General features: G+C 32.7%; 2 protein-coding genes and 1 long non-coding RNA gene across 3 annotated transcripts; 1 reads left to right on the top strand and 2 right to left on the bottom strand.

The window, feature by feature from the left end:
- The first annotated feature begins 9,187 nt into the window (after positions 1-9,187).
- Positions 9,188-11,141, top strand: LOC131604980 (uncharacterized). The gene is made up of 2 exons (XM_058877390.1): positions 9,188-9,652; positions 10,368-11,141. Exons 1-2 carry the CDS (start codon positions 9,188-9,190, stop codon positions 11,139-11,141), a joined length of 1,239 nt encoding a protein of 412 aa, XP_058733373.1.
- Positions 11,142-19,881: 8,740 nt separating this feature from the next.
- LOC131606838 (uncharacterized) lies at positions 19,882-22,141 on the bottom strand. Its single transcript, XR_009285072.1, has 3 exons — positions 21,946-22,141; positions 21,217-21,417; positions 19,882-20,154 (listed from the first exon to the last, which is right to left on the bottom strand). It is a non-coding gene; the product is annotated as an uncharacterized LOC131606838 (long non-coding RNA).
- A 3,768-nt stretch (positions 22,142-25,909) lies between these two features.
- LOC131606837 (uncharacterized) lies at positions 25,910-27,223 on the bottom strand. Its single transcript, XM_058878947.1, has 2 exons — positions 26,498-27,223; positions 25,910-26,117 (listed from the first exon to the last, which is right to left on the bottom strand). The coding sequence occupies exons 1-2, from the start codon at positions 27,051-27,053 to the stop codon at positions 26,062-26,064; spliced, it is 612 nt and encodes a 203-aa protein (XP_058734930.1). The 5' UTR covers positions 27,054-27,223; the 3' UTR covers positions 25,910-26,061.
- Between the last annotated feature and the right edge of the window lie 510 nt (positions 27,224-27,733).

The raw sequence follows: 27,733 nt of genomic DNA, 5'->3' as shown, positions 1-27,733 counted from the left end.
ATCCATCTTCCTCATTCCCCTCTCTCTTTATTCCAAAATAAAATACCTAGAGTTTCTGATCATTTCATTTTAGTTTAATTATTTCGTTTGCTATAGAATCCGTGACTTTGGGAAATCAATTGAAAAAAGATCTTTCCCCATTACTGTCGCAGAGCTTTTGATGTTCGATCTACCTTTTTTCCTTTCGTGTGTTGTTATTTGTTGTTGTTGTGCTCAATGGTTAGAGGGTGGGAAGATGGTGGTTGGTCACGAACAAGAAGCATATGTCTTCTGCTGTACATGGTGGCTATTGACGGTGATTTAAATCACCAGATTTGGCGATAAAATTGTTAGACATATTGAGAAACGAATTGTCGAGTTTATTTGTATTCATGTGTTGCCTTAGTTGTTATTATCTTCAATTTGTCTTGGATATGTTCATATCTTACCCAAGATTTTGCAATGTGGAAATTCAATTCAGAACTTGCAAAAATATGAGTCCCATTTGCCAATAGTAAGAAGTATGTGTAGCATGGTTTGGAATGAAATGTTAAAAAAAAACTTTGTGTGGTGCTTTATGTGACTGTAAATGTAAATGTTATTTGTGAAGTATAATTTTTATTGTGGAATTGTAATAATGGTTGTTTGTGTGGAGCCAATTAAGGAAGTTGCTATTGGAAATATTCCAACATCATTTACAAACAAATAATACACGTGAACATCCATTTTCCATTTTGATAATAATTTTCTAACTTATTTCCAACATGTGAACATTCATTTGTTCACTTTGAGCTTGCAATGTTTTTAAGACAGAATCATTCCATTCCAATATCACCATTCCAGTATTATGTTTTCTAATAATATATTGCATATACCAATCGTTAGTTGGTCCAGTGGTGATTGACGCTGGACTTGGTAGGGAGAACCACGGTTCCATCCTCCGCAACTGCAATCGGTAGGGAGGGAGATGAAACCACTTGATGTCAGAACTCGCCCCCGAACCGGACTAAACCGGTGGTATAAAGCCAAAAAAAATACTATATTGCATATAACTCTCATTTAGTATATTTTTAATAATTATTTTAGTTTGTGGAGCTATTAGTGAGAAGCCAATTGATATTGTGGAGCTATTAGTGAGAAGCCAATTGATATTTTGAACATCTGTATGTTTTTTCTGCATTAATATTAGAGTCTACTATTCAACTATATATCTATGATTAGTGAGGAAATATCAACATTCAATTTTACCCTTAATTTAGTAATAAAAATAGGTATAAAATATATAAATATTGTCTTTAAAATACATTTGACTACAATTATATTCTACACAATAATTTGACTATAACTATTCGAAATTTTAATACATACATATTTAAGTACTTTATTGCAAAATTTATTAAAAATCTATTATTAATATATAAAAGTAATAGTACTTGGAAATTCCAATAAAAGCCCTCTAATAAATGTACTGAAACTTTTCTTATTCCACGGGTATAAAAGTCTTTTGTCAAAATAACACAATAATATTGATTTGGCATTTATTGCTGCTGATGTGGCAGTCTCTAATTTTTTTGTTGATTTTTAATTTTTCGTAATTGATTATTTTTTCTTCAAATTCAAATCTACACGTAATTAATTATTTATTTATACAGATTACAAAATCCTAATAGGTCTATTAAATGCATGAATTATTCCATAATTTGAAACGATGAATTTTATAATTTTGAAAACACAAAGACCTCCACTAACCAAAATTACTCCTGCCCTTCCATATTTCAAACAACACTTTTCAAATTCACACAACTACCTATCTCCATTAAATTCCACCAGTTTTCCATAAGCTCTAATATTCACACCATTATTATGACTATATATATGACTACAACATCACCACCAAATGGAATCTGGCGAAAATTGAAAGGAGCAAGGTTACGCCATAAACCAGCAGTACAAAACCTACAAACAAACTCAAGCCAACATGCAAGCAACCAGCAACGCACCTCAAACTGCAAAACTACAATACATAGAGCAACGACACAACCAAACAAGATCCAGTCACACACAAAATTTGCAACAGAAGAAACATGCATAGAGTATGAAGGCAAGGAAGAAGAAGAATGAACGAAGCATAATGAGTAAAATCTTTACCTGGGTTTTGAGAACTCTTTGTTTCGGTTTATGCTTGCTGGCCTTTTTTGTATGATTGAATTTTGTTTTTCTTGCTAATATTATGTAATTGATTAATGTAACCTCATAAAATGTAATGAGATTGGGGTTGAGCATTCCGATTGGGGCTTGGGTATTATCTGTTTGTGTGTTTGGGTATTTGGTTGTTGTTTTCTTTTGTTGTTCATGCGATAGCCATGGAAGAACCGAATTGAGAGGGAATGTGAAAAGATGAACATTTCTTAGAGATAAGAGAGGTTGAGTATCGTATTTGGTTTGCAGAGAGAAAGTTTTTTGTTTTTTATTTCATCTATTTTCAATTATTACTTGGACCAAAAATGGCGGCTTGGTTTTCTTCTATAAGTTCCTAGAATTTTTTATGTTTATGACTATTGTTGTTTATGACCATTTAGGCCTCACGCCTTACCAGTCCAGATTATAACATATTTTTTAATTTCAGAAGATTAAATTTTGTATCTTAGTGACTATTTTGCTTCAAGTGGTGACTTTCATTTAAGCATAAAATCATGAAATGGTTTGGAATCAAGGTCTTCTAAAAAAAAGGGTTAATACTACTTTAACCCCCTGCCATATAAGCGAGATTCGGTTTACCCCCTCTAAAAAAAAACTTATTGGACAAACCTTGCAAAATAAAGATTCCATCAAATTTGACCCTGATCAGTTTTTTTGGCCAAGATTCTTAGAATCTTGCCTACGTGGCATTTTTTGTAGTGCTGACTGTACAGCACATTGCTTATGTGGCACAGTCAGCACTGCCACGTGGAATTTATTTTATTTTTTTTAATAAAAATTTAAATTTTTTTTAATTTTTTTTTATTAATTTTGTTGATTTTTTTTAATTTTTTTTTAAAAAAATTAATATTTTTTTACGTTTTTATTATATATAAATTATAAAAAAATTGGAAAAATTAAAAATAATTTACGTTTTTACGTTTTTATTAATTTTTTTTTAATTTTTTTTTCCAAAACTGTTTTACTATTTTTTTTTATTATTTTTAAAATTTATTTTTATTATATATAAATTCGCAGGTATTTTCAAATCCGTAGGTAAATCCACAGGTAATGTCAAATTCGCAGGTAAATCCGCATGTATTTTTAAAGGTAAATCCGCAGGTAATTTTAAATTCGTAGTTAAATCCGCAGGTATTGTCAAATCCGTAGGTAAATCCGTAGGTAAATCCGCAGGTATTGTCAAATTCGTAGGTAAATCCGCAGGTATTGTCAAATTCGCAGGTAAATTCGCAGGTATTGTCAAATTCGTAGGTAAATCCGCAGGTAAATTCGCAGGTATTTTTAAAGGTAAATCTCCAGGTATTGTCAAATTCGTAGGTAAATCCGCAGGTATTGTCAAATTCGTAGGTAAATCCGCAGGAGGTAAATTCGCAGGTATTGTCAAATTCGTAGGTAAATCCGCAGGTAAATTCGCAGGTATTTTTAAAGGTAAATCTCCAAGTATTGTCAAATTCGTAGGTAAATCCGCAGGTATTGTCAAATCCGTTGGTGAATCCGCAGGTATTTTTAAATCCGTACGTAAATCCGCAGGTACTGTCAAATATTTTTTAAAAACGTAAAAAAAATTAAATTTTTTTTAAAAAAATATTATTTTTTTTTTTAAAAAAAATATTAATTTTAAAAAAAAATATTAATTTTTTTAAAAAAAAATATTAATTTTAAAAAAAATTTTCAAAAAAAATAATAAATTCCACGTGGCAGTGCTGACTGTGCCACATTGCTTATGTGTTGTACAGTCAGCACTACCAAAAATGTCACGTAGGCAAGATTCTAAGAATCTTGGCCAAAAAAACTGATCAGGGTCAATATTGATGGAATCTTTATTTTGCAAGGTTTGTCCAATAATTTTTTTTAGAGGGGGTAAACCGAATCTCGCTTATATGGCAGGGGGTAAAGTAGTATTAACCCAAAAAAAAATAATCTTATAAAGTCAATTTTTGATTAATTTATTTTGTTCTTTTGTAAATATACCTAAAATATTTCTATTAAAAATACATTTTAAAATTGAATTTGAAAAGTTGGATGATATTTATCATGTTTTAAATTTTTAAAATAGAATTTGGAAAGTTGAGTGATACACGCTTCCTTTTTTTTTAAGAAGAAAAGTTGAAATTCCCAGGATACTCTAAAAAAAACCGTTTCAATTAAGTTTGTCATTAATAAATCATTATTTCTATACTGAGAAGTTTGTAATGATTCTTCCTTTATACTTATATAATGTAATAGTTATTACTCTCTATTAGTAATTATTATACTTCAATTCCGTTTTTACCGTGTTAGATTATTATTATTATTACTCTAATAAAAATATAAGCAAATTATTATTATTATTATTATTATTATTCTATTTTTTTTCTTTTTGTTTGAGGATTGTTTTTATTTTGAACTAAGTTTTTTTAGTTTTGGTTATGAATTTATGAATACGATGATGAATGGTATATCGAAAAGTTTGCGTAAAAATAAATAGATTCCTTAAAAATATGGAAAATCAAGTTTGATTATAAAATTTGAATTATTGTAATTAATGGAAAGATATCTCTAAAATAAATAAATAAATAAAAGAATGAAACGATATCACGTCTAATATGTCCACTTTCATAACTATTGTATTTAATATTTTTTATATTTTCAAATATTGTGTTTACTAATTAAAATCTTACAATTAAATAATACATTAATTTAATTTTAAAATCTTCCAATTATTGTGTTTAATCGTAAAAGATGTTGATAGTAAATTTACATTTAATTAGAAAGAGTTTTATCCAACAAAAAATATTGCAAAATTTCAATTATGATTAATTTAATTTTTTTTTATGTAAATCAATCTGTTTATGATGTTTGTACATAGACTTTATTACTAAAATAAATATTTTAGTCATTTACTAAAGTTTTATTTAAGTTTTTTTTTTTTAAATTTAGTAATACATTAACTATAATTAAAGCTACTATTAAAACATAATAAATTATATTAAAATTTCAATTTATTAAAAAATGTTAGTTTTTTCTATGATAAAATTATCATTTATACTAAAAAGTGTTATAAATATTTGTATATGATAAAAGAACATGAGATAATTATGATAGAAACATATATAAATTTATTATGAAAAATAGAAAATTGTCATTCTTTTTACATTTCTACAATTATATATTATCATTTTATTTAATTACTACACATAATATAAAGTTTTATCACCACATCAAAAATAAGTTTTGGCTCTTTATAAAAATGTAAAAAATAAAATATATTAATTGTGATAATTAATTTTAATTATTATAATAATATATTAAACATAGAAATTTTTAAGCATTTGACGGGAGATGTCATACATTTTAGGTTTGAAAAAATGAGATAATATCTCAAATAGGTTTAATAAATTTTATTCTCTAACTATGTTTAATTTCTTAATTAAAATTATATTTTTTTAAACTTATAAATTATTTTTTTTATATTATAATAATATGTTAATGTAGAAACTTTTAAGCATTTGACGGGAGCTGTCATACATTTTATATTTGGAAAAATGGGCTAATATCTTAAACATGTTTAAATTTTTTTAGAATTAACTCATTTGGATTCAACTAGGGTTTCTTAACTCATCTGAATTGACGGGTAGATATGAAAGTATCTATAAGATACAGTTATTGACAGATCATTTTGACGGGAGCTGTCATACATTGTAGGTTTGAAAAAATGAGCTATTATCTCAAATAAGTTTGATAAATTTTATTCTCTAACTATGTTTAATTTCTTAATTAAAATTATATATTTTTAAACTTATAACTCATATTTTTTATATTATAATAATATGGATTAAATGTAGAAACTTTTAAGCATTTAACGGGAGCTGTCATACCTTTTATATTTGGGAAAGTGGGCTAATATTTTAAATAGGTTTAAATTTTTTTTAGAATTAACTCATTTGGATTCAACTGGATTCTTAACTCATCTGAATTGACGGGTAGATGTGAAAGTATCTACGAGATACATTTATTGACATATCATTTTAATGTCTATATTTTAACTATTTATTTTGTTACTGTTTTATAAAATTGAAGTTATAAAAATAATTGACGGGTAGATGTGAACGTATCTATGAGATACCAGTTATTGATTGATCATTTTAATGTCTATCTTTTAACTATTTCTTTTGTTACTGTTTTATAAAATTGAAGTTATAAAAATAATTGTACGATTTATTATAAATATGAAGTTGGTACATCTTATTAATATATAATTGAAATTTCGTGAATATTTATGAACGACATAATAAGTTATATTATCTTTGATATTCCTAACACATAAATTAAAATTTGATAAATGATTATAAGTTATAAATATATTAATGTTACTCATTCTTTGTATCTATATATGTTACACACTTTATTTATTTATTTTCCAAAGTTTTGATAAATATAAATCTTATTTTATGCATTTTATTATGCAGGTATATGATGCAGGCTTTGTTACTGATTGGTTCTGATAATTTAAGAATATAGCATTTGAAGATTATACCATCTATATGTTTTATTGTTTTATTTAAAGAGCTAAAAATTTAGATGTATTATTAGCACTTTTGTTGTTAACTATTAAGTTTTTGAGATTAACATGACTAAGTTTGAGTTGCATTTTGGTTAAATATATATGTTTGATATATATATAAAGGAACTTTTTAAGTCATAATTAGGTACATGTAATGTGAAGTCCCGCCAGACCCGTGCGTTAGCACGGGTTTCCTACTAGTATTCTTTATAATTACAAATATTTTTTGTCTTTCATATTTTTTTAAGTAATTAAAAATATGTAGTACTATTAGTCTTTTTTTATCCTTTATAATTTATTAAAACATTATTTTTATATATATTTCTACAAATTCTTAACAAATTTTTACATATATTTCTACTAATATCATTTAAAACTACATTAATCAAAAAACTAGAATCAAGTGACTAATATCATTTAAAACTACATTAATTAAATTTATATTAGTTGTACTTGATACTACATTAAAACTATAATCAATTCACGTTCTCTTAGAATTGGAAAAAATAATTCTCTGCTAGGGTTTACAATGGATGCAAACCCTCTGCTAGGGTTTACAACGGATCACCACCATAGCAAAGGGAGGAGTTCTTAAAACTTCAAAGACAACGGATTCCAGGAAACAGATGTTGCAGGAAGCCTGAACAAGGGGGAGATTAGGGCAAATAGTGATATTCAGGGAGAGAAGAGCGGAAGATTTAAGTCTTAAAAGGAGATGGTGGTAGGGGGTGAAGGGAGAGAGGAGGAGGATGACGACATGGAGGATTCAGGCCAACACAGTGGAGAGAGTGATGCTGACATGGGAGGAGTGGAAGGAATACGAGTTGAGAATCACAAGATAGGTAGTTACAATTGCCCTATGTTTGTGCTTTCGAAGGCTGAATAAAGAAGGATCTATAAACCATGGAAGTGTGGTGTTATAGTGAAGCTGTTGGGTAGGAGAATTGGTTATAAAGCCTTGGAGACTAGATTGAAACAAATGTGGGTGAGATCAGGAATAATTAACATCATTGATCTAAGTAATGATTATTTCCTTGTCACTTTCACCCATGAAGATGATCATGTTAGTGTTTTGACGAATGGATCATGGTTCATTTACGATCACTATCTTACGGTGAAGAAGTGGTGCCCGAACTTTCATCCGTAGAGTGATATCATAAATCGTGTTGCTGTGTGGGTAAGAGTTTCAGGTTTGCCAATTGAATATTATGATGCCAAAGTCCTGAAACACATTGGAAACAAGATAGGAAGCACTGTGAAGGTGGATAAAAATACATTACGGCAAGAGAGGGGGAAATATGCACGTATGTGTGTTGAAGTGGACCTAGCAAAACCGCTGCTTGCAATGTTTATGATTAAGGATAAAAAATACAATATAGAGTATGAAGGCCTGCATATGCTGTGTACTAGGTGTGGAAAATATGGCCACTATAAAGAAGGATGCTCAGAGAAATCCATAACTAACAATATTGGGAGTTCGGATGGTGGTGACAAGGGGCAAAATAACCAAGGAGGTAAGGAGTTGATGGGAAGTGGTGTAGATGGGCCATGGATGGTAGTGCAAAAACAAAGAAGGGTTAAGAAAGGGATGGATAGAGATGGTATGGTGGCGGAGGGAGGAGGGCGCACAGGTCCGATGAGAATTAATGGAGATGGCGGTAAATCGGGATCCAACTTTAATGCACTTAATGAGGACTTTATGGAAAATATAATTTCTAATTCTGAAAAGGAAAGAGGAGTAAATTTGCTTTTAAATGGTAATATTATGAATGAAGGGGGAGACAATATGGGTGGAGACAATAATGGGAATATTCAAAAGCATTTATTGCATAAAGGTGTGGGCCAGGCAGTCAGAAACATGATGAGATAATCATTGGTATTGGAGAAGGTGTCGGGGGAAATGACAAGCAGTTACAGGATGTTGGAGTTAGTGGAGTAAAAAGTGCTGACGTGTCACAAAATACAAGGAGAGAGAAAAAGAGTAAATTGATTCATTGTCATGCAGCCAATAAGGAGAGGAATACGAATCATATTAAACTGGGGGCACGTATTACTAGGAATTTTAAAGGGAAGTCCAACAGCAAAACAAGTGGGAAGAATACAGTGGACGAGAATAAATTAGCAAGCATATTTCAACAGCATATCAAGAACATGGGAGGGAATGAAGGTTGTATGAATGAGATTGGTGACTGTGTCATTAAAGAGAGTGGCATGGCTAAAGGAGCTAATCTAGATGTGGAGACTAAGACAACTAAACCACCTGATCTGCAGGTTTCACCGACTAGCAGGGATGTGAGTACCAATAAAAGTGGGGAAACCTCAAGTGTAGAAGTTGAGGACACTGAAGAAGCTATAGATCAAATGGAGACTATGAAAGAAACCCCATTGGGAAACCAATGATATTTTTTTTGGAAGGAATGTTTATGTTTTTATTTTGTTGTTTTAATGATGATACAAAATAAAATAATGGTTTGGAATTGTCGTGGGGCTGCGAGTAATGGTTTTGTCTGTGTCTGCAAGCAGTATGTTACAACTTGGAATCCTGCTATGCTCGTGATAATGGAAACAAGATGTCACCCTGATAGGGTGAAGAAATATTTCATTCAGTTAAGGTATCATGGGTTTCTTGCCTCGAACAATGAAGGTTTTGCGGGAGGAATTTGTGTGGGGTGGAAGAAGGATTGTATGCAAGTACATGTTGAGATCACAAATTTCCAGTTTCTACACCTCCAAGTGCAATATGATAAGAGTTTAAATTGGTGTTTCACATCAATTTATGCTAGCCCTAATGAGGAGAGTATGCGTAGAATGTGGAATGAGCTGGGGAATATTGCGCGACAAATGGCAGGTGCGTGGATGTTAGTTGGTGATTTCAACGATATTATGAGCGTAAATGAAAAGAGAGGGGGCTGCCAGCTAATACTCGCAGATGTAATCTTTTTAAAGAAAGGGTGGATGAGTGCAAGCTGCCAGACATGGGGTTTGTTGGTGCGAAATATACTTGGAGAGGCACTACAAGAAAAATGTGTTTTAGCCTCCAAAATTTAGCGTCGGCCCTGACACCTACGCCCATTGCGTTGGATTTGCGTAACCATTTACCGACGCTAAGCAGAAAATACAACTAGGTTTTTATTTTTTATAGTAGCGTCGGAAAAGACCGACGCTAATGGTAATAATTTTTGGAGCCAAAAGTATTTCATTTCCCCTTTTTTTTTTTGGATAAAGTAGCGTCGTTTTTGGCGGATGCTAATTTAGATTTTCAATTTGTTCAGTTTAGCGTTGCTTTAGGCGGACGCTATATTATTTCGTGTTTTGGAGCTAAAAATATTTCATTTCCCTCCTTTTTTTTTGGAAACATTGTGTGTTCTCTCTATTTTTGGCTGAACTAATGCTACGTTGATAAATTAGTATAGCTAGCGTCGGTTCGCTAAGGTAGCGTCGCTCTAGCGTTTTCCCAAACCGACGCTAATGTTAGCGAAGGCTCGTCTCTATGCTTTGCTTCCACGTTTAGGGTGTCTGCTGGGAACCGACGCTAAACTGACGCTAACACATAGTAGCGTCGGTTGTTTCCCAGTTAGCGAGGGTTTTTGGCCGACGCTATAACGCAGTTTTCTTGTAGTGAGGGCCGGTTTATCATGGTGGACAGAGAATCCTTGAGAGGTTGGATAAAGGCCTATGTAATGAAAGATGGCGGATTGATTTGCCTCATGGGTATGTTAAAGTTCTACCTAGACTAGATTTCTCAGACCACCATCCTTTGCTTATTTTCTCTACGGATGGTTCTCACGCGAGAGCTGCAAAACATTTCAGGTTCGAGAGTGCATGGCTATTGGATGACAGTTACAATGAAATGCTCATAACCAATTGGGATAATGATCAAGAGATTTGGCAAAATATGAGACATGTTGAAAAAAGTATTAATGATTGGAAATTTACAAATTTTGATCAAGTTAGATTGTTTAAGAAGGAATTGGTTGCGAGAATAGGAGGTATTCAAAGGAGGTTGCAGATGGGAATGAGATCATGTGGTTTGGCTAAGTTGGAGGTTAGGTTGCAGAATGAGTTGCATGATATTTTGAAAAAAGAAGAATTGATGTGGATTCAAAGGTCTAGGGCTAGATGGATTAGAGATGGAGATCGGAACACAAAGTATTATCATACAAAGGCGGTGACTCAGAGAAGGAAAAATAATATTTTGATGATTCGTGGGGCTGATGGTCAGTGGCTTGAGGATGCGGATCAAATTCGTATTATGGTTAATAATTTCTACAAAGACCTTTTTACTTTGAATCAGTTTAGTAGCAGTTGGCAAGTAACTAAAATTACTTTTCCAAGATTGAGTAAGGATTTGCTGGAGATATTGAATGCTTCAATTGTTAATAAGGAAGTTAAACGTGCTATTTTTAATATGAACCCGTGAAAAGCTCCAGGGCCGGATGGTTTTCCGGCTGGTTTCTTTCAAAAGTCTTGGCATGTGGTGGAGGCGCGGGTCTGTGATTTTGTTAAGGATGTTTGGGAGAAGCCTAGCCGTATAGCAGAGGTAAACCAAACTGACATTTGCCTAATTCCTAAAGTTCCTCACCCTGAATTTATCAGTTAGTTCTGGCCCATATCTTTATGCAACACTATCTATAAAGTGGTGAGCAAAGTCATTGTTGAAAGACTTAAGGAATGCATTCCTATCATCATTTCTCCGAATCAAACAGGTTTTCTTCCAGGTCGCAATATTCATGAGAATATAATTGTAGCGCAAGAAATGATCCATGGCATGAATAAAATGAAAGGAAGGAAAAGTTTCTTTGCCATTAAAGTCGATTTAGCAGAAGCATATGATAAGCTCACCTGGGAGTTCATATGGAGTATTCTGATGGAGGCTCAAATTCCTGAGGCTATGAGTAATGTTATTATGCACTCGGTGACGAGTGTTGAAATGAATGTGAAGTGGAATGGCGCTAGGGGGAACTTTTTTCGTCCGCAGCGAGGAATCCGTCAAGGTGATCCGATATCACCTTATTTATTTGTCATTTGTGTGGATAAATTGTCCCATATGATTGTAGAGGCAGTAGATAATGGGAGTTTGAAGACACCAAGAGCTGGAAGAACGGGACCGTTTGTTTCTCATCTAATGTTTGCCGATGATTTTCTATTATTTGGTGAAGCAACAGAGGTCCAAATGAAGTGTGTTGTAGACATCCTTGTTGCTACCGCGAAAATTAACAGAGTCGCCACTAACATATTTATCCTGAAAAGGAAGGGAATGCCAGCAAACCACAAAACAAAAAAACGGTCTCACGACCAGAGAAAAAGGGTAAGGGAGTCGGTTACGCGAGGGGAAGGTGCTAGCACCCCTCGCACCCATCGTACTCGATGGTATCCACGCCTGTGTCTAAATCTATGGGTGTGTAACAAATTTACGTTAATCTGGACTAAAATGAATGCAAAATGTAGGGAAAAGAAAGGGTTGTGCTCGCACGGGCCCTACCCCGCTGCCTACGTATCTGTTTTGCAGAACCAGAGCTACCGTAGCTCGGCTAACTAGTTTCTGTTTGTTTTGTGTTTTTTAGGTGAACGAGTTACACTCACACTCCGCTGCTCGACCTTTGGAGACTTATGCTTGGGAATGGAGCGGAAATAACAAGCTCTTAAGAAAAGAAAATCAAAGAGTGTGGTTTGTGTTTTAAAGAATGCATGAGGAAGACCTAAACTAAGGGGGAAAGCTTGCTTCCTAATGTTATCATACAAAGGGTACAAGTCCAAGCTAACAACCTACGAGAAAAAGGGGAAGCAAACAAGAATATCACACAAATGAGCTCCGCTCGTAAAGCAAACAAACCAACGACACTGGTCGAATGGTAGAAAAGCGGTCCCGCCATAGCCAAGGGGAGCGAGTCACCCGAGTCAACCAAGCATTAGACCTCGCGAAAATGATCGGGCCATAGACAAGAGGAGCGGTTCCCTCTCAGCAACCAAGTCGTCACGGATCGTAAAGGAAAATGGTGTGTGCGTACACCGAGCATCAACGTCGAGCGACGCGAGCTATAGGAAGTGTGCGGGTCCGACTACATGAACCCTTTTCCTGACATACTTGATAACAAGATCTTGTGCATGTTCGGAAGCGAGCAACGCGTAGCGTGCACATACCAAACGGACTCGATGAGACTGGGCGGGGGTTGATTGCTAACCCTTTCCGCGTGCCTTCCATGAGGACATAACGGAGTGCCATATAGGACTTATTACACCGTGACTCCCTGCCGCAAAGCACAAATGTAAACACACCAACAAAAACAGAGCCTCTTTCGAGGACTTGGTCAGATGCATGTCTAGGTCCTACTTCTCATGTTAAAGGATGATGCTAGAAAGCGATAAAGTACGAGAGAAATAAAATGAAACGGAATCAATACCAAACGGATGATGATCCGTAAACTAAAGCGAAGAGAGCAAGGAAACTAGGATCCCGCGAGCGAGCTAGCAAAGCAAAAGCAAATAGTCAGCACACCAATTAGCCATGAAAGCACACAAAGGTCGAAATGCGCGTCGAGCATAATCACAATACACCTGCAAGAGGAACAAGCAAATCAAACAAGCAGATATAAAGTAATAGAGATGTGTCTCCAGGATGAGAACACAAAGCAAGCGAATAAACTCGTGTCCCGCAAATAAAGTGGAACACTCATAGAATGAGCATCGATCGGTGACCGTCCAAAAGCCTCGCACACTAGCACACACATTAGAGATAACAAGACACCGCAATCGGAATTGCGTTATTGCTATTCTAAAATAAACCGGTCAAAGCAAACATGGAAAAGGTGTGGTAATACGCGAATAAGCATGCAAAAATTACACCGGAAGCCGACAAAAGTACCATCATGGAAAACATAAAAATCAGCAATACAAATCATTCCATAAAATAGTACATCTCACAAGCTTTCCAACGGTATAAAGAACATGCAAATCGGAATCACGAGCAAAAAGATATGAACATTCAAAGTTGGAAAAAAACAAACATGCAGGACCGTAACCAGTTACGCCCTGACCCGTAACGGGTTACGGTCAAGACAGTAGCAAAATGAGAGAAGGAGAGCGCTTTCGTAACCGGTTACAGTCTGGCACGTAACGGGTTACGCTGTAAACAGTGGCCAGCAGAACAACCCGTAACGGGTTACGGTTTGGCACGTAACGGGTTATGCTGTGCAAAAAACAGTGAAAACACATCTCGTAACCGGTTACGGTCCAGCACGTAACCGGTTACGCTGTAACAGAATTGAAAAAAAACAGTTTCTACAGCATTCCAAGCCACCTATACATGCATTGATCAACCAATTTCATCATGTACGAATTAGACTCGATTTGCACAGTGTTATGAGCTTCAAACAACCACAATTAGGCATCAATCCACATAGATTTCAAGTCAACATCATTGATTATCAAGCAACAAATTCATACAAGCATTGTATCAAACACATAGTGCACCAAACTTGTATCCACATGCAATTGCAAGCAAGGTGTCAATGAATCTAACATTTAATCATCATCAACATCAATTAAGCATCATCAACCACTAGATCTAGCATTCGAATCATGTTAACATCAACAATTAAGCACTTAATTCAAGGTTCAAGGCTTACCGAATGAAGATCTAAACCGACGCGCGAACACGAACACGACACGAACGCGAACGCGAACACTAACGAGATCGAAAAGCGAATCCGGAGAAGAAATGAGAGTGTGATGCGCGAGAATAGAGGAGGGGAGAGCGAATCCGAACTCGAGATCTTGAACTTCAATCCATATTGCTCTTGATTCTTGATGAAAGTTGATGAAAGTTTTATAGAATTTGTGGTTTTGATCTTTGAAAATTGAGAGAGAAATGAGAGAAAGTGTTTGTGAAAATTTTGGGTGAAGCGAAATTATGAGAGTTTTTCTTGATTTGTGAAGAGCAAAAAGTTTATATATTGTCAACGCGAAATATCCAAATTGCCCTCGGTGCGTCTTATTTTGGCTCGTTTTTAAGGAAACTCGGTTCGGCTCTGAATTCCGGAACGAAACCAATGCCATTATGAAGATGACCAAATTCGTGATTCGTATCGGCGATAATCGTCTCAATCCGATAAGCGGTGAAGAAAATACGCCCGTTTGAATGACGAGAAACGCCGATTCGTCTGGTGCGACTGTGCAGAATTTTGTGCGTACCACTCAAAGAACTCGATAAAACTCCATCTTCGGCTCAAAATCTGAACAAGCATGTGTGACGAAGAATCGAAGCTAACGAAATTTCCGAGAAAATGCCGCCAGAATGGACTTTATACGATAAAAATCGAAGGAGTTATGAATTTTTGAACTCGGCGCGACATACCCGAAAACACACTTTTCACCGAAAGATTACGCCGTTCTTTAAAATGCTGGGAGTTTTCAGTGCATAATCAGCCGACGGTCCGAACATATGAAATCTTGGTAATGATGGTACGGAGCTCCAGTTAAATTTTCGAACGAATCCGACGAGCGGATTGTGAGATATGAATTTTCCGAGGCCCGAAACCCTACATTCAGCACCATTTTTCACTATGAAATCTCAAGAAATTTGTAAATCTGACAACCTTCCTCAAAGAACTGACCTCCGAGCCGAACACGAAAGTTGTAGATATTGTCGAAATAGTCAGGCCATCGCGGGAATTCAGCTCATATCACTTTCAGAATAAAACTTGTGAATTTTCTCGTATTTCCACTATTTAGACCATTTTTCACATTGCGCTTCTTTAAAACCACCAGAACTTTTTATTGTTATTTTCTTCAATTTTTGAATGACGAAATAAACGTCATTATTAACTTATAGCTCAAATAAAGAGGGCAAATTTTGGGGTGCAACAATCCTCACCAAGTTTTGCAATATGGCTAGGCAACAAGTCAATAGAGAGAAAACAAGTATTTTCTTCTCTGATAATTCTAGAAAAGGCTTGAAAGAGAAGTTGGTAAGAATGTCTGGTTTCAAGGAGACAAACAAGCTAGGGAAATATCTGGGAATTCCTTTGACAGTGAGATCCCCGAAGAAGCAGGATTTTGCGTACATCATCGATCAATTGTAAGCAAATCTCATGCATTGGAAATCAAATCAATTAGCTTTTGCAGGGAGAGTAACTTTAGCTAAAAGCGTGTTGGAAGCAATCCCGATCTACCCAATGATGACCACCATTATTCCTAAAAGCTGTATTGAAGAAATTCATTGCATTCAGCGAAGATTTATTTGGGGTGACACAGATCAAAGACATCATTATCATGCTGTTAGCTGGAATACAATTGCTACTCCAAGGAAATATGGTGGACTTGGCTTAAGGCATTTAAAGGAAATGAATGAAGCATGCATCTTAAAGAATGTGAGGAAATTGCAAGAAGGGTCAAATGATTTATGGTGTGACGTTTTAATTGGAAAGTACAATTTTAATAATAAGGATAGGCATGTTACGTACAAAGCAACGGATTCGCACTTGTGGAAATCGATTGCAAGACTTTGGCATAGGCTGCATGAGCATAGCTGGTGGAGTATAGGGAATGGATACAGTATTGATGTGTGCCAAGATGCTTGGATAGAAGAAGGATTGCGTTTGGCTGATTTCAATCTTCAAATACCGGAGCAGATTCAAGGTGCTAAGCTTAGCGATCTTGTTACTACAGACGGAGAGTGGAATTGGAGGGATATGAAGGATTGGCTACCGGTGCACATAAATATGAAGATAGCAGCCATAAAGCCTCATAAAGATGGAAATGGTGAAGATATTCTGATTTGTAAAAATGGAAAGAATGGAGTTTTTCTATTTCGGCAATGTATCATGCTTTATGCGAAGAGAATAGTGCGGAGATGGATAAGACTTGGATCAATATCTGGAGGCTTAAAGTGCCTGAGCAGACGAGAGCATTTATTTGGTTAACAAAACATGGTAGATTGCTAACGTATGGGAGACTATACAGTATGGGAATTGGTAATGGAAGGTGTGACCATTGTCGTGATTGTCCAGAAACTATCTTGCATGTGCTGCGAGATTGTGACATTATTAAACTTTTATGGCTTAGCGTAGTGCAGAGTCATAATAGGCATTGGTTCTTTACCGCGGATCTGCAAGATTAGATTATTGTGAATACTAACGGAAGGGGTAGTAGACGGACGAACCAGGATTGGGGTAGGTTCTGGGCCACAGCTTGCCATGCAGTGTGGAGATGGAGGAATAAGGAGAGGCATGATGAGGGGTTTGTGAGGCCTGGGAAGCAGGCAGATGCGGTCAGGCTTTTGATGAATGATATACCGGTTGAGGATAACATCATTCATCCAAAGCAACAGGTCAGCCAGATTTCTATTCATGTAGGGTGGAAGGCGCCGAAGGATGGTTGGGTCTGCTTGAATATAGATGGGACTTGCAGCAACAGGCTAATTGATTGTGGTGGTGCTATCCGAGGGAGCGAGGGTGAGTGGCTTAGTGGTTTCTCTAAATTTATTGGACGTGGGGATGCTCTAATGGCAAAGTTGTGGGGGTTATTTGAGGGGATAAATCTGGCTAGGAAGTTAAAGTTCTCAAAGGTGGAAATTAGAGTTGATTCAACAGAGGTGGTGGAGATTGTTGGCCGCAAACAGACTGCAAGTGTTGGGAGGTCCATTGTTCAAGAAATCTGGAGTTTATTAGACTTGGATTGGGAAGTTGTTTTAACTCATTCGTATTGGGAAGCAAATAGACTAGCGGATGCGTTGGCAAAGCACCGTTTTTCTATAGAAGATATGTGTAATTACTTTTCCAACTGCCCAGATTTGTTTACTCATATTCTGGATGCAGATGTAAGGGATAGTGTTACTCCTAGAGTTGTTGCGGTGTAGTTTTCTTTTTCTCTTGGGCTTATGCCCTCTTTGATATAAAAAAAAAAACTATAATCAAGTACAACTCATTTGATACCAATTTTAATTTACTACTATTTATTACATTAAATTTATATAATTGGCATCAATACCAATTTAAATGGTGACTTTTAAATTATTTAACCATATATGTAATTAGTACAATTAATATCATTTTCAATACTATAAATAAATTTGATTTTCAATTAACAATGAAAATTTATATCAATTCTAATTCGTTTACTCATAAAAAAAACATTTTGATTTACTACCAATAATAAACTTATATTAATTATTATCAATAATACACTTCATATCGATAATGGCACATATCAATTACTTTTGACTTAAAATCCTGATACCCAATTACATTTTTTCCCTATTATCTAACCTATATTTCATTTAAATGTTATTAAAATATAAAGCATCGTGATAATACATCAAAAGGATATACACAAATATCGTATTTGATATTACACACGAACTTCAAATTCTTTCTCCTTCATATCTATTAAATTTATTAATTTTTTTAAATATGTAAAAATCTATTATACATACATCTATCAAAATCTAAGTACTTGGAAAAACCAAGTTTAGCCCCACTTATTTAAGACTAATTTTGACTAATTTCAAGGGCAACTTTGTCTTTTTGAACCACTACTCTCACCACATTGTTTTGACAATTAATGTTGCTGATTTGTCATTACTACAAAATTTGTGAGATATTTTATTTATTTTATTTTATTTATTTTTTAAATGCTCCACTAAACACTTACACTAACAAATAATTCAATTGTTCATCCCAATCTCTCAATATTTATTGCAGGTTCATGAATGTTTAAATTTTAAATTTAAAAACTTCTATAACTATTACTATTTCACTTTAAATGTTGTGTGAAAAAACCAAGTCTCACAACTTTCCAAGTCTATTATAAATTCTCTCTCATGAAGAAAGACACTTCACATTTTCAAATACGTGAGAAATCATTTCTCTCTTGCTTTAGTGGAACTCTCTTGCTTTAGTGGAACTCTTCAATTCTCATTTCTTTTTGAACATAACTCTTCTTCTCATTCACTAGAACCTAATATTTGGTTCAATTTAATTAAAACTCTGTAACTTGCCTTTTAATGAAAAAAATATTACAAGTGATTATTATAAGAGAAAATAATACATATTTTATCTTTTATAAGAATCAATTATATACCTATGTAAATTATAATTTTTTAATGATGAAATAATAATATTTATACTAAAAATTGTTGTAAATATATTTTTAATAAAAAAACATGATATATGAAAAACACAACTTTTTAATGAAAAACACATATTTAAGTATAATTTTAAGAGTGAGAATATGTTGAATTTTCAAAAATATTCCTAAGAAGTTATTATGGACAATTAATTTAATTTTTAATTATTATCATTATATATTATTATCAAGCATACTAAATTTTGTATAAATTTAAAATTATTATTATATATTATTATCAAGCATACTAAATTTTATATAAATTATTATCAATATATATTTTTTAAAAAAATTTATCATATTTTTATTTAAAATTATTCAATGAAATATCAAATACTTTAAATTTATTAAAATTTAAAAAATTTTGAAAATTTTGTAGAGTTAAACTTCTATTATGAAATTCTCCTAGACGAAAAAGATAGAGAAAATATTCATTTAGAACTGAAAGTTCAAGATACCATGGTGTGTAAATATTCATTTATAACTGAAATTTGATGGGGAATTGTCGAATACTGTAGGCCTGTAAATATGATATAGTAAGAAGGATTTAAAACTGATATTTGACGGGAAGCTATTATAAATTTTAGGTTTGGAAAAATTGACTAATATGTAAAAAGTAATGTTATTTGAATTAGAAAAATGATTTTTATTTAAATTTGTAGTTTTAAAATTAACTCATTTGGATTCAACTAAATTTTGTTAACTCATTTGGATTTACGGATAGATGTAAACGTATCTAAGAGATATCAACTGTAGACTGTTCATTTTAACATCAATCTTTTAAATATTTCTCTTGCTGGTGTTTTATATAATTTAAGTTAGATAATCGGTTGTACGATTTGTATAATCAATAATTAAAAATTAATGCATATTATTATCATATATTTCTAACTATGTCAATGTTAACCAATTGAAAAATAAATTCAAACTTTATAAATGATGATTTGATAAACATGTGATGTGAATCCAGATAGAACACGTGCGATAGCACGGGTTTTTACTAGTTATATATCAAACCTAAAGAACCTGGAAAAAAAAGAGTGAAGTTAAAAATCAAATGGATCTTCTTTTGATATCACAGAACTGAAAAACATCACTCGTCTTTTTTACATATTATCAAAATATTCACTAATCAGTAAACACCATAACTATAAAACCCAGTAAAAATCACATCTTTGTCATGGAACTAACACTAAAACATACAACAAAAATTCGAAAAACAATTCAAACCAAAATCTCTTTTGTTGAAGAAAAACAGACCAACCTTCTACCAGTTCAAAATAATTTCAATCTCCATTATTATTATGGATCTGACAAAGAAAAGACAAATCAAGAAAGTTAGTTGACAAAAACATGTCTAAAATTATGGAAAATCATATACACAATATTGTTAACCAAAAACAAAACATTAAGCTAAAACATGAATACAATATTGTTTAAAAAATTAAACTGAAAGAAAAAACATTAAGCCAAACACCGTTTTCAGAAAGAAAAAATATGTTTAAAAATTGGTTTTTCAATGATCATTCATCAAAACCCATAAAATTAAAAAGTATAAACTTAGTCCTAAATATTAAAGATAAATATTCAAGGCTAAATACTCTTTTTGGTCCCTTACGTATACCTCGGGTACATCCTGATCCCTTATTTTTTTTAAGTTACAAAGTAGTTCTTTAATTGTGCAAAAAGGTCCACATTAGTCCTTTCCATCCATTTTTTCCAAAGAGCGTCAACTTTTATTTAGGTGACATCCTACATGTCTATTACTGAATTCCACGTATTATTTAATTTTTTAATTTATATTTATCCTAAACAATATCTTGATTATTATCACTAATAATTGCAATTTCTCCCAACTATCATTCTATCTTAATATCACATTAAAGCATATTATATTTTCTTAATATCACATTGAAGCATATTATATTTTCTTAATATCACATTAAAGCATATTATATTTTGTTATTGTTATTTCTAATAAAAAATATTTCAATGTCTAATTAATAGTTATATTTTGCTGAAGATAACAAATCTACGTCATCATCGTCTTCTTCTTCAAGAATGAAAACAACCTCTTCAGCCACAAGACTTCAATAGTGACCCAGAAACAAAGAATGAAAACAGCCTCTTCGTCATCATCGTCGCCATTTCTCAGTCTCTTTTTTCCTCATATTTATCATCTATGTCAATTATCCTCATTTTTTTAATCACCACTCTCTATGCATCATTTAGTATCGTGCTTATAAAATTTTTAACCCAGAAACAAATAAACCTAAAAATTGGTAAAAATATAGAAATTTTGATGAAGATGAAACAACAACTCATTTGAAAAATGAGGAAATTTAGTATTTTGTATTAAACGCAAATCAAACCTTTAGCCCCAAATCAATTTGGGAAAATCTGGGTTCACAGAACCAAGCGGAAGATCTGCGGAAAATCAAATGAATTAATTTGTATGTGTGTTCATCAGCATCTCAATCTTCCCTAAACCCTTCCAAAGCAATCCTCCCAAATCTCCATCCAAATCTTCCCAAACTATTCCCAAAATCATGAATAGTAGAGAAAGAACTAACCTGGAAAATAAATAATCTTTTGTTGATTTAGGTTTATAATGATTGCAATTTAAAGATCTAGAATTTAGGTACTGGAAAGATGATGAACAAGCTTGCGTTTCTGGATTTGATATTGGTTGGATTGAATATTTTCTTTTTATTAACAAACAAGATTTCAATATATATTTAAATATATATTATTTGTACGATGTATAAACAAGTGTGTTGTGGTGCAATGGTGTGTTATGTTGTCCAGTAACCATAAAGACTAGGGTTCGAATCTTGGCTTAACCATAACTTTTTTAGAAATTTGGTGATGAAGATGTCCTCGTCAGATGCCAATATGCCAACTAAGCGACACGTATATGCCAACTGGACCATAATTTTGACTTTGACTAAACGTGGACCTTTTTGAACAACTAAATGACTACTTTGGAACTTTTTAAAGATAAGGGATCAGAATGTACCCCGAGGTACCCTTAAGGGACCAAAAAGGATATTTAGCCATGTTCAAAATGCAAGATTATAAAATTGAAAGAAGCAAAATACCTTTCTTAGGTTGAGGGCCTTCATCAATAACCTTTTCGGTGTGAGGAACCAGTATCTCAGAGTCCTTTCCAAATGTTATTACAAAAGAATATAAAAAAACAGATCTGATGTCGGAGAGTGTCCCTTATTTCTATTTGATTTAAAAAAAAGGAAGAATGGAGAAGAAGAGGTGGAAGAAGGAAGTAGTGAATGAGAGAGAAAGAGAGAAGGAAAAGTAGAAGTCTAGAAAAAGCAAAAGCATGGATATAGATGATTAGGTTAGATACCAAAAAGCAATAGAAGGATGTGTTGGAAAATAGAAAGACATGTGGAGGCTTGTGGAACCGGCATGGCAAATTGTCTTTTTCATAGCATTATATTTTCTTATAGGGTCTTGCTAACCAGTGTCCTTAGGGCAATGGTTAAGCATTCTAAAAAAAAAAATTATAAAAATTTAATATTTCAATTTTCAAGACATTAAATACGCAGATTACCGAGATAAATTGACTATTTTAAAGTATTAACCATTGCCTTGAGGATACTAGTTAGCATTTCCCTTTTTTATATTGTAGGTTTAATGGAAAGGAAGAAGGTGAGGGAAAAACAGTTATGTGAAAGAAAAAAAGTAGAGAGATGTGGAGGCGAGATTGTGTGAGAGAGTCTATAGGTGTGTTGTTATTAAATCTGAACCATAAATTATATCTACGGTATAATTGTTTGGTATCATTGATGTGAGATTTAATTGATCTCCCACTCTAGATGTCTCACACACACACACACTCACACACACACATATATATATATATATATATATATATATATATATATATATATATATATATATATATATATATATATATATATATATATATATATATATATATATATATATATATATATATATATATATATATATATATATATATATATATATATATATATATATATATATATATATATGGCTTAAATGCATTTTTGGTCTCTGTAAGTTAGCGAGTTTTTGATTTTTGTCCCTGTAAGTTTTTTTTTTTGTTTGAGTCCCTATATCTTACTTTTTACTTGAGGTTTAGTCCCTAAAGCCAAAATTCACAGGAAAATCTGCAGGTTTCCAGTGGATTTTCCTGCGGATTTTGATTTTAGGGACTAAAGCGAACGCGAAAGTGAAATATAGGGACTAAAAAAAAAAACTTACAGGGACGAAAATAAAAAACTCGCTACTTACAGGGACCAAAAGTGCATTTAAGCATATATATATATATATATATATATATATATATATATATATATATATATATATATATATATATATATATATATATATATATATATATATATATATATATATATATATATATATGAGGAGGAATATATTTACTCCAAGAGTAAGTGTTGAAGACTTACTCCAAATCCTAACCATTGATTTTTATTAATCTAACGACTTTAATTAAAGAAAAATATTTCCAAAAATAATTAGATTACATAATCAATTAAAACCGTTAGATTAATGAAAATCAATGGTTAAGATTTGGAGTAAGTCTTCTTCACTTACTCTTAGAGTAAATATATCCCTCCTCATATATATATATATATATATATATATATATATATATATATATATATATAAGTTACAATAACAAATTTTAAAAGTTACATATATAATAAAATATATAATAAAGGGACATGATCAAATGACCCCAAAGTGTCAAACTTAGTAACATAACACCTCTGATAACTCTTTACCGCAAATCCGTATAATGAAATCCACCGTTGGATTCAAAGCTAACATCATATAGATCATGTCCATAAAATTTAGCATCAGAAATCATTTGATATGTCAACGAGATGCATAAAAACTAACGTCTTACAAAACTCCAGCAAAATCGTTAATTTTGATCATTCTCTTTAAAATATTAAATGATTTTCGATTGATGTTAAAATTTTAGGACATGATCTATATGATGTTAACTTTCAATCCAACGGTGGATTTTGTTATGCAGATATGTGCTAAATAGTTATATGAGGTGTCACATTACAAATTTTGACATCTTGGTGTCATTTGATCATGTCCCTATAATAAATGGAACACCCTAAATCCTTAAACTTAATTTAAAAGGATTAAACGACAGTTTAGGATGTCATTCGACAAAACATGCATATTTTTCAAATAGTTTAAAGTAATAACTCGTAGCGGAATATCAATTAAATAAAAACTTCAACATAATTTTTCAACAATGAAATGCTTAAATAAAATATCATCCTTTAATTTATAACTCAAAGGAAAACAAATCGCCTTGTTCCCGATGTTATAAACCAGAACGTTATACCAACTAAAAATAACGATAAACAAAGATAAACATCCAGACCATCTTCCAACTCACTCCTCCTGAGTATTTGTACAATAAAGTGCAAGCAACACAGAAACAACAAGAAAAATGGTGAGAATAAACTTCGATATATTAACGATGTAAAGATTGTGAGGGTATATATAAAGCACATAACAACAACAACAATGTTTAGTTACACAATAAATCACAATCAATCATTCTCACTCAGCACCATGAATAATTTACACCAACATCACAAAGCTTGTATGTATACAATGTGACTCAAGACTCGACACTATGCATGTGGTACCAACTCAAACAATGGTTCCTCTTTGAATCAGGGCCCCTCTTCTGAACCCCACGCCCCCTTCTAAGCTCCAGACAAGTCATTTGTCTCCCCTTCTGAACTTGTGACTCGCCTCTTTTACATCACGATACAATATGATGCATGGCATACGAAAATGCAACAACAACAACACAACAATGTTTACAGTTCCACTTCTAACTAAAAATAATCATGCATAATAGCATCAACGTAGTTCCCCCCTTCTGAACTACCATGATAACACAACAATCCCAATTAAGTACACATCACATAATTAATCACCAAAAACACACAACATCATAAAATAACACAATTGATTTATTATTATACTCACTTATAATAAATCATTTATTCAATTATTTTCACCAACATACGTCCAATTATAATTCAACACACACAATTATAATCACATTTATGACACATATTACACAACAATAAGCCATCACCTATACATCAATTAACATTCAAATTCACCAATTCAATCGATCACAACAATTAAAGTTCTTTCATCATTGTTAGCTAACACATAATATTATACCTTAAAGAAAACAATTACCCATGCCCTTAACTGCACATTTAGTCTCTTATGGCATCACCATAATATATTACTTATATTATCTAGACGTTAACTTTCCAACGCTTCAAACCGCGCCTCAAACAGAATCACATAACTCAAGTTACATCATTTTCAAACCGCACCATAAACATACTTGTTTGTCGAAAGAACCAACTTATGGAGATTTGACGTTTAAAACATGTTTTAATTGTCTACACTTAACATTTATATTCATCTCATTTCTTCCATCGAATAGGCCACATTATTTTGTCCAATAGAAAACTATACCTATAAATGTTTACATAAATTTTCTTTTCAATACAAAGAGTCAATCAAACAAGTCTTTCTGGCCACTTATCTTTCATCTTTCTACTTTACATTTATAATTATATTTTATCATCATTTTTTAATCTTAACTTACAATATTTATATAATCAATATTTACTTTAATTGCTTAAGAAAAATCTAATTTCAAACTTATTATTTTAAGAAGCATAATTCCTTCCTTAGCATAATTGTTTGAAGGAAAGCATAAATTACAGGAGTTTTTTTTTTTTTTTTTTGGCTTTATAGCTCTCTGATTTCTAGGAAAAAGGGGTCTTATTAATTCAGAGTTGTGAATTAAGGTATGAACGGGCTAAACAATCGAAATTTTTTAACAAATTAACTAACTTTCAAATTCGACCATTATTTCTAATTTCCTAATGCATTTATAACTACAAAACACAATAAAAAAACATACAAATTGGTTTAATTAAAAAATTAGAAATGAAAAGCAAATTAATCAACTACAAAAGCTAAATAATAATCAACAAATAAAAATACAACCCTGAAATGTCACATAATTATAAAGTCGAACCTAAAATATTCTAAATAAACAAACCAAGGCCAATAAGACCCACCAACATAATAATACTAAGGTGACATGTTGATCACTCTTCAACTTTTGCTTCGGTTTCATCTTCACCTTCACCTTCCAACTCATCGTCTACCCATCAAAACAATGTGCAAAAATTCACATGAGAAACAATTGAACGTGAGTAGTTATCACAATCATCTGGATAAAATGAATTGTGTTTGATAATTTAAATGCACATTCATATCATCAATCTTGAACTTTTAATGTCAAACTCATTACAATTAATCAACCCCAATTACTCTTATCATCTTAAAATTACTTTTATTTTGAAATTGGATGTCAGTTGTGCTAGACTGAAAAACTCTAGAGAATTTAACACTGTTGCGTTGGGTATACAGAGCTAAATTTATAATTAGGGAATCACACCATCACAATTTCTGTAATTCACAATTTCTGTAATTTCAACTATCATTCCAAACCAAACAATGAACAATGAAATCGCTATTCACCTGAAGCAAAGAGTTCAAGTTGAGCAGTACTTTCCTGATCAATAACATCAAGAAAAACAGGATCCACCGTAACATGGCTATTCACACGAACTTTAAAATTATGGTCCCACCACAAAACTCTAGCGGTGCCAGCAATATCAACCGCCGCATCGAGTATCATCTCCCGTTTCGCCACATCTGCCACCACTCTCCCGGCGTGTTTCGCCAGCTTCCTTGCCTTAAGCCTTGCGGGGAGTCGGAGGAGCTGGCAGGACCTTGGCGGCTGCGAACCGGCTTGAACCGGAGCGGAGCCGAGGAGGGAACCTTCGTAGAAGATTGACATGGTGGTTGAGGAGTAATTGATTGGGGCTATGTTGGGATTGGTGACGTGGACGGTGAGGAGAACCTCGGCGTCGATGGCGGGGAGGCTGGGTTTTAGGGAAGTGAAGTTGATGGAGATGAGGTGGAAGGTTGGGTCTTTGGGTTTGGCGGAGAGGATGGAGGTGGCCGCTACGGCGGAGGCTGCGCCGATTAGCGCTGATGTCCAACTCCATTTTGAACCCTTTTTTTCTTCCATTTTTTTTTGTTTTGAGAGTGTGAGTGATGGATGTGGATGTGATGTATGTATGTATGTATGATGGTATTGTTGTTATTATATGGTGATGGGAGTGATTAAGAAAGGTGAAAAGATTGGATATATTGGGAAAAAGAAAGACAGAAAATATGGACGGAGAAAAGATGGTTGTAATTGTAATGGAAGGATAATGTGTTTGAGGTGTTTTTGTGCGTGAATAGCACGTGCACTTCGTGGTCAATGTTCAATGCACTTTCCACTCTTTTTAAAACATTCACTTTAATGTACTGTTTTTTGAATTTATTTGTTAAATTTAATTACAATTTTGATCCTCAATTGTACCCGATTTACAAAATTAATTATTTTATTTTAAATTTAAATAATTTTGATTTTCTTTCAATTTTTTATTTAAAATTAACTAAGTTTTCTTTTTTTAAATGATAATTTTTTTCGTGATACAAGATAAATCATTATATATAAATTTTTTTAAATAAAAATATAAGTTAAAAAATAAATATTTTATTGATTTTTTTAAAATTAAAAAAAAATGACATCACAATTAAAATTGTTTGAATTTAAAATAAAATGATTGATTTTGTGAATTAGATAAACTTGAGGATAAAAACCGTAATTTAATTTATTTTTTATATCATTTGTTGTTCTTATTAAATTATATTCTTTTT

This window comes from Vicia villosa, linkage group LG5 (assembly GCF_029867415.1).
Source record: "Vicia villosa cultivar HV-30 ecotype Madison, WI linkage group LG5, Vvil1.0, whole genome shotgun sequence".
Classification (NCBI taxonomy): Eukaryota; Viridiplantae; Streptophyta; class Magnoliopsida; order Fabales; family Fabaceae; genus Vicia; species Vicia villosa.
The sequence above is the reverse complement of the archived record's forward strand: the minus strand, read 5'-3'. Positions and strand labels throughout refer to the sequence as shown.